Genomic DNA, 13,058 nt, shown 5'->3' on the forward strand with positions numbered 1-13,058 from the left:
TCAGATGAGATCGGGCATTTCCAGGGTGGTATGGCCGTAAGCGAAAGAGGCTGTCAAGCGTTGGCTATTTAAAGCAGCCGCCAAATGAAGCACTTCGAAAAGCTTACAGCACCTGGTATTCCCAGGCGGTCTCCCATCCAAGTACTAACCAGGCCCGACCCTGCTTTACTTCCGAGTTCAGATGAGATCGGGCATTTCCTTTTTTTTTTTTTTTTTTTTTTATTGAACCAATTTCAATTACAATCTTTTACAGTAAATCATAATAAAACAGACATTAAAAGATCATTTCATATTCAAAAACAATAAAAATGTGGTAGTTTCCAGTTCATTTCTTTAAAAACTTGACATGCTTTGTCCGTCAGAATTTTGTGCAGCTCACTCAAAATGTTCTCATTTTTATGATATACATACAGTTTTTCCACATATCTCTCCATTTTCCTCTTAAAAATTCCCCATACATCCATCACCATTTTCTCTTTTTTTGCCACAATTCTCCTTTCCCACATTGCATTTTTCATCAGCATTATACATAGGTTTACTATTTTCTTATTTTCATTGTTCCTATTCCATCCCAACATCACTACTCTGTTCCATTCTGTTTCATTTTCATCCCAGTCTCCAAGTAGTCCTTTAATTAAAACTTTACAATCTTTTAAAAAACCTTCCAATTCTTGACAATATAAAAACATGTGTAAAAAACCCTCTTCTTCTTTTTGACATACTTTACACATTCCACTTTGTTCCATTCCTATCTTGTTTAAAATGACATCAGAAAAGATTGCTTTGTGCCTTATTAAAAATTCTAGACATTCGACTTTTGTTTCCACATACCTTCCTTTCATGTTTCCCCATATTTCATTTGCTTTTAAATTTTTGTATTTCTCTATCCAGTATTTGTTTGCTGTTGGTTCTTTAAAAACATTCTCTCTAAAAAAACAATAAATATTTTTCACAGTACATTCATTAAAATTGCCTATTTTTTCACCTGTTTTCACATACACTTCTTTTGTTTCTTTTTCTTTTTCAAAATTTTCTATGCTTCTTATCCATTCTTTTGGAATTGCCTGTTTAATTATGTCAAGATTTTTCTCAATTTCCTTTCTGTTGTATTCCTCTTTCGCCTCCTCCATTGTGTCTATAACATATTGTTCAGTTAAAAAGCCTTCTTTAAATTCATATAAAATGTCCCGCACTTTTAAAATCCCAACTTCTATCCATTTCTTATAGTATAAAACCTTCCCTTGACTTAAAATGTTATTGTTCAAGAAAAGAGGTTGGTTTAAAATGTTTTCCCTTCCATGTGGACTATATTCCACTTGTTTTAAAAAATTCCCCCACGCACCTAAAATTTCTCTATAAAATTCAGGTAAGTTTTCTGTCATCCAAGCTTTTGTTTTCATCCATAAAATCCCATCTCCCATGTTAAAATTACCACATTTGTTTAAAAAATATTTCATTGTTTTTTTCCACTCTGCTTTGTTTTCTTTTTCTAGATACTTCTTTACTCTTTTCACTCTTAAACTATTTTTTCTTTGTTCTACATCTATTAAACCCAGCCCACCTTTGTCTATTCCCCCTACAACTGTATTAAAAGCAATCCTTGGTGGCTTACCTCCCCATAAAAAATCAGTAAAACATTTTTTCAACCTCTTTTCTATCCACATTGGCATTTCTAAAACATATAAAACATGCCACAATTTAGACTCCATTAAAACATTTAAAATCAAAACTTTTCCTTTTAATGTTAGTGTTCTTAGTTTCCAGTAATTTAACCTCCTTTCTATATCTGTTAAAAAACCTTCCCACATCTTATCTCTCGCTGTTCTGGCATCTTTCCCCATTAAAACCCCTAAAATCTTGATTTCTTCTACTTCTTTGAAATTGGTGCATTCTGCTAAATCTGTTTCTTTTCCAAACTTCATATAAACCGTTTTGTCTTCATTTACTTTACTCCCCGATCCTTTACAAAATTGTTGTACTATTTTCATGGCTTCTTTCACACTCTCTTTTCCTTTTACTATTAATGTAGTGTCATCTGCATATTGAAACATTTTTTTATTTACTTTGTTTTCTTCAATCTCAATTCCTTTTATTTTTTCTTCTTCGTTGATAGCTAAGCCCAGGGGTTCTGCCACAAGTGAATATAAAAGTGCTGACAGAGGACATCCTTGCCTTATCGATCTTGTTATTTTAAAACATTCTGTTAAAAAGCCATTACATTTAATTTTTGATAAAATACCCTTATACAAAATCTTTATCCATTTTCTAAAAACTTCTCCAAAACCAAACTTTTTGAGTACTTTGAATAAAAACTGGTGTTCAACTCTATCAAAAGCTTTTTCAAAATCCAGACTTATTATATATCCTTGCTCTTTTTTATCCTTCATATATTCTATGATGTCTTTTATGCTCATTGTTATGTCTGTTATGTCTGTTCCTTTTATCGCATAGGCCTGTGTTGTTTTAATTATTTTTGGCATCACTTCTTTTAATCTATTTGCTAAAATTTTTGTTAAAATCTTCAAATCTGTGTTTAACATTGTGATTGGTCTGTAATTTTTTAACAATGTCTTTTCTCCTTTTTTGTGTATTAATTTCATTAATCCCATTCCCATTCTTTCATTTAGTTCTTCTTTTTGCAGTATTTCCTTAAAAACGTCAGTTAAAATTGGAATTAAAATTTCTTTAAAACATACATAAAATTCACTATTTAAACCATCGATTCCTGGACTTTTCTTTTTGTTCAAGCTTTCTATTGCTTTTCTTATTTCTTCTTCCCCTATTTCTTGGTCGCATTCTTTTTTATCCTCTTCATCTATTTTTGTTTTTATCTGTTTTAATAATTTTGCCATTTGTACTTCATCAACTCACTGTGTTTTAAATAACTCCTCATAGTATTTTTTGATTTCTTTTAAAATTTCTTCATTTCCTTCTATGCTTTCTCCTTTTGCCCCTTGTATTATCTTTATTGTTTCTGCTTTTCCTTTTTGTCTTTCTAAATCAAAGAAGAACTTTGTGCATTTTTCTCCCTCTACTACATATTTTGCTTTGCTTCTTAGTCTAGCTCCTTCATATTTCTTTTCTTCTATTTCTTTCAGTTTTCCCTCCATTTCTTTTATTTTTTGAATGTCTTTTTCATTTTTTTCTAGTTCTTTTTCTAAGTTTTCTTTGATTGTTTTTTCTTTGTGTCTTTTATTCTTTTGTATTATTCTACTGAATGTTATTGTTGATTTTTTAATCAGAAATTTGACATTTTCCCACCATAGTCTTTTGTCTTCATTATAAATCTGGTTTCCTTTTTCCTTTTCTATTATTTCTGTTATTTTTTTAACATAGTCTTCGTTTTTTAAAATATCACTATTTAATGTCCATACCCCTGGGCCTCTTTGTATTTCTTCTGTATTAAAATTAAAAAATACAAATTTATGGTCACTTAAAACAGTTTCATCGTAGCTTATTTTTTCTATATAAATTTCTATATTTCTTGTGCATAACACATAGTCTATTCTCGATTGGTTTACAAAATTCCCTACTATTTGTCTTCTAGAAAACTCCTTTTTCTTCCCATTTCTTTCTCTCCAAATGTCTATCATTCCTTTTTCCTCTATTAGTGATTTTAGTTCTTTCCTTCCCGTGTCTGATTTAAAAACCATACCTTCTGTTATGTCCTGTCTGCTAAAAACAGTGTTAAAATCCCCGCATACTATTATTTGTTTATAGTTTTTTAAAAACCTTCTTAATATGTTAAAAAAGCTTTTCTTTTCACTCTCTTCATTTGGTGCATGCACATTAACTAAAATAATACCCAGCTAACATAAGACCAGCGGGCCACTGGCGGCCCGCCGGCGGCAAAGTCGGCGGTCCACCGGCGGGCGCTGCCCGCGGTCCACCGTCAATTTGCTCATGTATATCTTCTGTTAAAGCCACAAAAGGGAAAGTAGTGTTGGGGATATTTGTTTATATATTTTGTTTTGTTGTGGTTGATTGTTTGTCTTTTTTTTTTGTTTTTGTTTTTTTGTTTTGTGCAAATGTAAAAAAAAGAAAAAAAATCTTATAAATAAAGTATTTAAAAAAAAAAAAAAAAAAAACCACATTATTATACACACTCCAGTACAGCAGGTGGCGGTATTCAGCTTCATGCTGCTCTCTGTAACTCGCCACACAAGAAGAAGAAGAGGAGGAGGAAGAGGTTATCCAGGTATGTGTTTGTTCTTTCTTCTCTGTGTCGAGTGTTTATACTGCTTCAGGTAAAAATCACTCTAGTAAAATGTAACTCCGCAGGTGCTTTGATAACCCTGCAGCTGTTTGACTCTTCTCTGCTCTGTTTAGTGTTTGTGACGGATGTTTATCACTGAACTCATGATCTGCCGCTCCTTCAGAAACGAAAGTGAAAGTGTTGTGTGTTGTGTCGCCATTTTAAACAGCTTTAAATCCTTAATGTCATGACAAAACCTGTATGCTTTATGTGAATGTGTGTATGATATTATTATGATCAAACTGATAACGCTGTGATTCTTCATTAGTTTACTCGTGATGAGCTTCTGGATTTGAGAGTCTTAGCTGCTGATCTATTCCTGCATTCAGCTGAATTATGAAGGCTGATCAATAACTGGAGATCTGTGATTGTTCATCAGTTTCTTCTAGAGTTTCTGCTGGAGATCAAACTCTTCAGGTCCATCATGGAGGACACACACAGATCAGGATTTGTCTACAGGATGCAGGTATTTGACCTACACTTGACATTTTATATGATTATTTTCTACAGGATATTATATTTACTCTCTGTAAGTTGTGTTTTTAATCTGTCAGAATATTTAACACACACAGCCAGCAAGTTTGTGTACAATAATTATGAAAAGTATCATGAAGTGCTGTTTAAACAGTGTTTTAATGATGAAATGTTGAGCAAATCTGCTGTGTTGACTCCAGTGTGTGCAGCGCTGAACTTTAATCATCTCTGTTTTAGTTCAGTTCATCAGAAGAGAGCAGAAGCAGAGCCCAGCTGTGTGTTTATGAAGAGTGACTGGTCTATGGGTGAACCAATAAATTTTAAGAGTGAAAACACAGGACCTGCTGTCAGGTAGATCATCTCTTTAATATCTGCAACTGATGAGTATTTTCATAATAAATGAATCAGGTAATAAGTGTTGTAGATCTGTTGGGTTTCAGATGTTAGATGTTGTATCTGAGCTCTGCAGGATAGTGCTTGAAGATCTCCGCTTTACACTTCAGGCCACAATTGATGGTGTTAACAAACCAATCAGCGCTTTATTAATAGTTAGTGAGGTAGAAGGTGGGTTTAGGTTTTGGGTAGGGTTAGGGATCCACAATAAGATCATACTGTATGACTTCTAATGAGCAGTTTATATGTTTTCATTACACAGATAATAAGCCGGTAGTTAATAGTATGAATTGTGAGCTAAACTAAAGTGTTCCTGATCTCCTGCCATAAAGGGCTTTTCCTGCACACTTTCCCCTGCTGTTTCTGTGCTGTACTGATCAGCCATTCCTCTGATCTGAGTCTGTTTTCACTGAAGCGCAGTCATCATCATGTTGTGTTGGCCTCATAGATGCTGCTGATCAACACATTTGGTTTCTATAATTGATATTTCTCGAGTTCTCCTGCTCATTCAGTCATGATAGATGATGGTAAATGAACTTGTCCTGCTGTCCTCAAAGTCTGGACTGGAGCTCTGCAGACAAACCCCCAATGAGTGACCTTCTGAAGACTGAGTGATGAGGATGAGCTGCTGGAGGCGGGAATAACAGTCAGCTGACACAGTGCAGTTTATACTGCTGCTTATATAGTCATGTGATGATGATTGACATGCCTGCATGATTAAGCTCCTCCCACACCTACACTGTGGAATTCATTCAGTGATTTGATGATTACCCAGCCGGCACACGACCGACCTTCAACGTTGAAATATGGTTGAAATAAGGTCAGATGTGTTTTGAACGTTGAAATAATGTTGATAGAACGTTTAATGTTGAACGGTTGAAAAACAGCCTGCATATGACAAGGCTTCAACGTTGAAATGTGGTTGAAAATACGTCAGTTGTTGCTTTAATGTTGAAACAATGTTGAATGATAAATGGTTGAAAAAAGTTACAGAAATCCTTGTACAAATCAACGTTGACATTTTTTATCATGGTCTGTATGTTGAATTAACGTCATGGCTTCACCCAATATTCAACATGTTTGGTTACCATGGTATCGGAGGACTCGGCGCACGCGGCCACGCGCAGCGCTTCACTTCACTTAATTACGAACACCTGACCTGCAGTGCAGCAGAATTCAGAGGTAAGCGTGTTTTTAGATGCTTTAATGTTTTATTTTACACACAGTGTATCTTAAATGTGACTTGGTGTAGTGTTTCGAATTTTGAAGCATTTAAAACTTTCCAGTTTGGTTTTTAGTCGTTTGCGCTCCGGTGACGCGCAGCTAACCTCGAGGTAATGTCACATGTTTAACGTTAGTCTAAATGAGCGTTTTTATGGCAAATTCAAAGCGATAAACTCCAAACGCAGTTTAAAGTTACTGAGCAACGTTATAAAACAATATCCATTTTATACGCTGTATCATTAGTGTTATTATTACAAAGTGAACTGCTGTCGTTTCACTGTTGTTGTTGTTTTTGCTTTTAGACATGTAACTTACTCCAGAGACGCACTAACTTGCACAGCATTGAATGGAAAAGGCTTTGTCCATGTAAGTTTACTTTACCTTTAACTAAGCTATCTGATAAATCTTCTTGGTGCTTTGGTTGGTGATATTCTCTTTCTAATCTGTTTGTTTATTGATTGTTAGGCTATTTTGTGATATTATATTGTTATATTGATATTATTATTGTGAAATCATGTTGTGATGTTATACTATGTGACAGTATTGGGGAACAAATATGTATTTAGTGAGAAATTAATGCTTAAATTACACTTTGTATAGTAGCAGTTAAAAGGTGTAATGGGTTTTAACTTTCTGAGTTTTCTGGAAGGTCCAGTTGAGGGGCATCAAGAACACGCAGATAGCCTACCTGTGTCAGCCTGGACAGACTGCAGTTCTGCTACTCCACGCCAAGGCTTTTGAATGGATGTCTTGACTACTACTGTGTTCTCTAAAGGTATTACTGGAGCAAAACAACAGCACCTGTTACAGTGCAATTTGTATTAAAAAAAATAGTGATACATGTGTAGCAGGTCCAGTACATGTGATGTCATTGAGAAGTTGTTTTTATTAAATGTCATTAAAACAAATAAATAAACATGCTATTTAAATAAATCTAAATATTAAAAACTTGAGGATTAAGATGACAAATGAAATACATCATCTGTCTTGCGAAAAGGGTCTACTTAAGAATTCTGGTGTTTTCCAACTGAAAGGGATAGTTCACCCAAGAATGAAAATTTACTCACATTTTACTCCCCAAATGGTTTAAAACCATTATGAGTTTATTTTGTTGAACACAAAAGAGGCTATTCTGAAAAAAAAAAAACTAAAAACCTGTAAACATTGACCTCCATAGTAGAAAAAAAAAATACTATAGAAGTCAGTGGTTAAATAGATTTGCAGCTTTCTTCAAAATATCTTCTTTTGTGTTCAACGTGGTCAGTAAATGATGACAGAATACAAATTTTGAACTATCCCTTTAATTCTCTTTCCTACATGCAGACTTTTGCAGAAGTGCTACTCCTTCTAGAGTTTTTCTCAACCATGTCTAAAAAGCTTTAAACAGCTTTTACAGTACATGTAATGGTTTACAACAACTTGTAATTATTAGATGTGTTGAATGTTTCATGATTCTTTACTGCAGCCTTTGTTAAAAAAAAAAAAAAAAAAAAGCAATTTTTTCGAGAATCTGAAATTTGAATTCTGGAAATGCTGGCACCAGTAGTGGCGAAGGGCTTCCTGAAGATATCACACCTAATTCTTCACTTCTCTTAGTTAGGAATATTCAGATGGATGAGTCAAAATTATTGAGTGTGTGGCGACAAATTTGGATTCAATAAAAAATAAATATTTGAATTTCACTTTGTATAATAGCTGATACCAACTTAGTTGTAACCTCGTATTTCATTTATTGCAGGTTTTCTGGAAGCTCCATTTGAGGGCATCAAGGACATACTGATGGCCTAAACCAGTGTCAGCCTAGACAGACAGACATCTATTGCAGTTCTGCTACACAAGACCAAACTCTCTGCTTTTGTATGGATGTCTGACTAGTACGGTGTTCTCTAAAGGTATAACTGGAGCAAAACAACAGCATCCGTTACAGTGAAATTTGTGTTCATAAAAGATAGTGATATGTGTAACAGGTCCAGTACATTTGTCATAAAGGTTAAATCACAGTAAGTACTGTAAAAATAACTTGTTTGCCTTTGCCACAACAGGTCATTGTGTGTGCTTACTGCTCGCAGTAAACGCACACGCTGATCTGATGCGGGAGAGTTATACGCAAACACATTTGTATTTACTGTTTTGTTTTGCCTCACTAAAGTGTTGTTGGAGCTTGGTATGTTCACAGTTGAAATCACTGAAGTCACATGGAACATTTTGACAATGTGTTTTGTGCCTTATCTTGACAATGACCATCTTGGGACCATTGCTGTCTATAGAGGATGAGGAGCATTTAATCTAAAATATTTTAGTTTGTGTTCTGAAGATTAACAGGTCTCTGGGATGACACAAGTAATTAATAACAGAACCTATATGAACACTTAATGTGACATGTAATAGTGAAATAGTGGTCCTACATTCACAAATGTGAGCCATTATTATAAGACCCCTGTGAACATGCAATTTTTATGATACTAATAATAATGGAATAACAAATTGCTATTACTGTTGTGTTTGTGAGAGAGAATCAAACCATATATTCTACACATTTTCTTGATGATTTACTGAAATATTTGTCTATGTTCCACTGTCACAGGTGCTCAGTTTTGCTGCAGTAATGCTAAACACAATAGATGTACTTTATACAAAAAAAAAACAACAAACTACTAAATATTTAGCATGCAGACCTGCAAAGTGAAGGAGTAATGTCAGGTTTAGATTATAGCATGAGTTTTCACTATTGTGAAAGTGAAGCCATTCATTCACAATGAATTGGAATAGCAAACCTCATTATTGATTTTGTAGGAAACTCACCTGGTGTTTGAGAAATAAATATGTATTTAAGTGCTAGACTGATATAGATGTTTTAGTGTTTTACACTTGATTCTTTGTCCCCAGTGCCATCTTTTACCTCAAGTGTTTCTCTCAACCTATAAAACCTCAAACAGATGTAATGTATTTCACTTGTGATTCTTAGTTGTGAGTGATGTTTTTAATTTTATTTTTTTTACTGCAGCCACTTTAAAAATGTGTATTTTGTAAACTTTGTAAACAGAATTGAAGCGTAGTTTAGTTACTTAGTTTAATTTAGTTAGTATCTGTCTTTCTGAAGACGGTATCACTTTACAAAAAGGTTGTATTAGTAAGTGTTAATGTATTTACTAACATGAACAAAGAGCAATGAAGCATCTTTCATATAAAGAAAGTACAGTTCATGTCAGCTCAGTGCATTAATGTTAACAAGCATACATTTTGATTTTAATAGCATCGGGACATATTTCAATTAATTAAATGATTAATAAATGCTGTACAAGTATTTGTTCTTTGTTCATGTTTGTAAACATTAACTTTAATTCATGAAACCTAATTAAAAAGTGACTATTTAATTGTATGCCTTTTTTCTGTATTTGAGTGTACAGCATGTATAGTAACCTGCATGGTTTTAATGAACTATGTATGCTGTAAATGTTGCTGTATATTTAGAATAATTGAAATAATGAGGTGTGTATTAAATAAATTGATACACAGACTAAGTTGTGTATTTGTGTCGTGTATTTTTTATTAGTAAAAATTTGTTTGCTATATTTATGGACTTTGCGTTGTATGTAATTTCTATTTAACTTACGTTGAAATGTATGACGGTGAAACAACGTCACGGTATCAACGTTGATCCAATTTGCAAAATCGAAAGGTAATTCAACCTTCATTCAACGTCTACAAAACGACCACAATTCACCCATGAAGAAGGTAAGAGTGAAACAACGTTGTGATTTCAACGGTGAATCACCGGTGGTGGTCCGACGGTGAAACAACGTCACTATATAAACGTTGATCCAATTTGCAAAATCGAAAGGTAATTCAACGTTGATCCAACCATAGACCTGACGTTGATTCAACGTTGAATCACCGTTGAAATGCCGGCTGGGTAGTTTCAGCTCTAATCTGCTCTAATAGTGCTGCATTTCTGTTGGGCTTCCTCTACTAGAAATGAGCCTTGATCTGTTTTTGCTGATATTTTCCACATTCAGACAGTTTCTGTTCAAATATAAAGGAAATGAATTTAAGTGTTTTTGTAAATGAAGAATGATTAATATCAGGTTTGTGCAGTGTGTGCAGCGCTGAACTTCAATTTTCTCTGTTTTAGCTCAGTTCATCAGAAGAGAGCAGAAGCAGAGCCCAGCTGTGTGTCTATGAAGAGTGACGCGTCTATGGATATACCAATAAAATTTAGGAGTAAAAACACACGACCTGCTGTCAGGTAAATCATCTCTACACACACATGATCACACTGCAGCATTTATATGATCCTGTGTTTCTAGAAGATCAGATATTATTACACTTTATTCTCACAGTCCAGTCAAGACATCAGTCAAGACATTTTATTACAGGGAACAAAATACAGGAGACTTTAAAACTGAATGTCCACACACTCACATCTGATCATCAGTGAAGTGCTGAAGTAGTAATAATTGACTAAAGTATTAATACTCAAACTGTTAGAGTTACTAGAGTGAGTTTACAGGCTTTTACAATAGTCTGCAAAGTGTGGGTGATCCAGAGATTTTAGACAAGATGAAAGTTTTGTGAGACAAACACACCATATTTCACTGATAAGTAATTATAGTCAAGAGAGATACTGATTTAAGATGAAACTGTATTCAGATCTTCTCTGATTATCTTAATAAAATGCATCAATGTTGCAAAGTTAAAGTGGTAAATGTTAAAGGGGATCAATATTACAGCGCTGTTACTGAAATCCTGAACTCTGAGAGCAAACACTTGTATGATCTGGAGATTATTTTGTGAATCAAAAACTATATTCAGTCAGAAAGTGAGCTGACAGAGGACAGAAGCAGAGCAAAGTGTCAGGGTTCTGCCACTTTGGTCTTGTAAATTCTTGTTTTGGTGGCAGAGCTCTGACACTACTCCTCCTCCATGTCTGGTCCTGTTTCTGTCTCTGTGTGCGCGCGCGCGCCGTCGTGGGTGTACGCAGAGTGTGCGCGCTGCCACTTGATGTGGCCGCGCACGCTCTGCGTCCCTCAGACGCGCGCGCTCTTGTACTAGTGTTTGTGTTTGTTCTGTCAGCAGCGCGCTGCTTTATTCTCGGCGCCTCCGTCTAGTTGGTTTCAGTTTTGGTTGGCGCTGAGATGAAGCATGCGCGTTGCTTGTGTGAGCGCACGGTAAGGTGTTTATCTATCGTGTGCTCGTGTCTTGCGTCTCTTGTCAAAGCACGTGGCTCGGTGTTTACATTGTGGTCACGTGCTTTTGTCGTGTGCTTCAGTGTTGTGTTATGTGAGCGCATGGCTTGTATTGTCTCTCTGTGTCATGCGCTCTCCCGTCTATTGTCTAGTCCCACCCTCCTTGTTAACCCATCATTAGTTAATTGTGTTCACCTGTGTGTCAATTTACTTTTTGCTTTATAATCCCCCTCATGTTTTCAGTCCTTTGCCAGTTCGTCATCACATGTTGTTGTTTAAACCCTTGTCTTGTCATGTTTCCAGTTATCATCGTTGCCAGCCTGCCCAGTCCTGTTTGTATGTATTTGTTTTGTTAATGTTTTCCCCCTCGGGGTAGTTTATTTTGCATTTTATTTTATTTTTATTATTTAATAAATTCCCATTTATTCTGCACTTGAGTCCTCGCTCCTTTTTCCCCATTTCCCCTCACCACAACCGTGACACAAACACAGTCATGGTGAAGCAGTGAAAGATTCAGACAGCAGAGATAGAGAGGATTATTATTTCTTATTGATGGCAAAACATTTAACAAGTATATGATCTCAAAAACCTTCCGAACTACAGACAGCAGAATACAAGATTCAGAGAACCATGAGAACAGAAAATTATACAGTAAAAGAAACAACATTACCACATTACACACTACAGCAGCTTAACAGGTCATCTAGGAGCTTTAGTCCTCATGCGTGTGCTCTCACATTTTCATCCTAAAAGATTTTAAATGTCTTCAGTGAGCATCTAGCATCATTGTGTATAAAGGATATCAATTTAATGAAGTGTTACATTTAATAAATGACAAACACCAGGGCTCGAAATTGCGACCATTTTGGTTGCATATGCGCCCAAAATTTTATCTGTGCGACCTTAAAATATATTTGGGAGCATTTCTGCGAGTGCTTAAAATTGTTGTGTGCGACCAGTTTTTACAGCAAAATGTTCACCACATGCGCGGATTCGGGAGACATTCACGCAGAATGCATCTCTAAGCTCTTTGTCTGCAGTTGAAACGCAAAACGCAGTGCTCAGGAATGGTTTAAAACAGTTGTCATGTCAACTTGTTGCAGTAAACAAAGCCAAGTCCTTAATGCTTGCCTCGCCTTCGCGCTCTTCTTATTGGCCCACCACTGCTCTAGCACTGAACGCAAATGATTGGGTAATATCAGTTGTCAATCACTCAGCACCTTTTGGCTTCGGATGACAGAAAGAACTACTACCGCGAAAAATTGTAAAGCGCTGAAGATGAGAATGAAGATTACGCTGACAGATTTAGTTTTAGAAACCATCTAGTTACAAATAATGACACATCTTACTAGTGATCATGTGCTGAATGTCAATCCACCATCTACACTTTTCCAAGACTAGAAGACTTCCATTAGCTTAAAGTCCACTATGAAAAGTCTGTAGGATGGAGTTTTCAGGAAACTGTTTGCCACATCTAGCACGAGAGCTTCTGTTTAATCCTTCATATAATTGGCAGATGCTGTCCG

General features: G+C 35.3%; 1 protein-coding gene and 1 non-coding gene across 5 annotated transcripts in view; one reads left to right on the top strand and one right to left on the bottom strand.

Moving 5' to 3' along the window:
- LOC137493937 (5S ribosomal RNA) overlaps nucleotides 1–42 on the bottom strand; it is a 119-nt gene extending 77 nt beyond the window's left edge. The window contains exon 1 of the ribosomal RNA XR_015489392.1: nucleotides 1–42. This exon is cut by the window's left edge and continues 77 nt beyond it. This is a non-coding gene — a ribosomal RNA (5S ribosomal RNA).
- LOC137491011 (NACHT, LRR and PYD domains-containing protein 3-like) overlaps nucleotides 1–13,058 on the top strand; it is a 171,845-nt gene that overhangs the window by 123,752 nt on the left and 35,035 nt on the right. Inside the window, exons 1-6 of one of the 4 annotated variants that reach the window (XR_015942527.1) lie at nucleotides 4,107–4,198; nucleotides 4,635–4,721; nucleotides 4,967–6,304; nucleotides 6,649–6,712; nucleotides 6,996–7,121; nucleotides 8,085–9,867. Coding sequence is in view for 3 of the 4 variants with exons in the window: in XM_087249684.1 (XP_087105810.1) it covers nucleotides 4,635–4,721; nucleotides 4,828–4,868; nucleotides 4,967–5,080; nucleotides 10,479–10,592 (356 nt within the window). In the remaining variant the exon portion in view is untranslated. Of the gene's footprint in view, nucleotides 1–4,106; nucleotides 4,199–4,634; nucleotides 4,722–4,827; nucleotides 4,869–4,966; nucleotides 6,305–6,648; nucleotides 6,713–6,995; nucleotides 7,122–8,084; nucleotides 9,868–10,478; nucleotides 10,593–13,058 lie in introns of those variants that run through there. The other 3 variants (XM_087249684.1, XM_088650072.1, XM_088650073.1) reach the window with 3 other exon arrangements.

This window comes from Danio rerio, chromosome 4 (assembly GCF_052040795.2).
Source record: "Danio rerio strain M-AB ecotype USA chromosome 4, GRCz13ab, whole genome shotgun sequence".
In the NCBI taxonomy this organism is placed as follows: domain Eukaryota; kingdom Metazoa; phylum Chordata; class Actinopteri; order Cypriniformes; family Danionidae; genus Danio; species Danio rerio.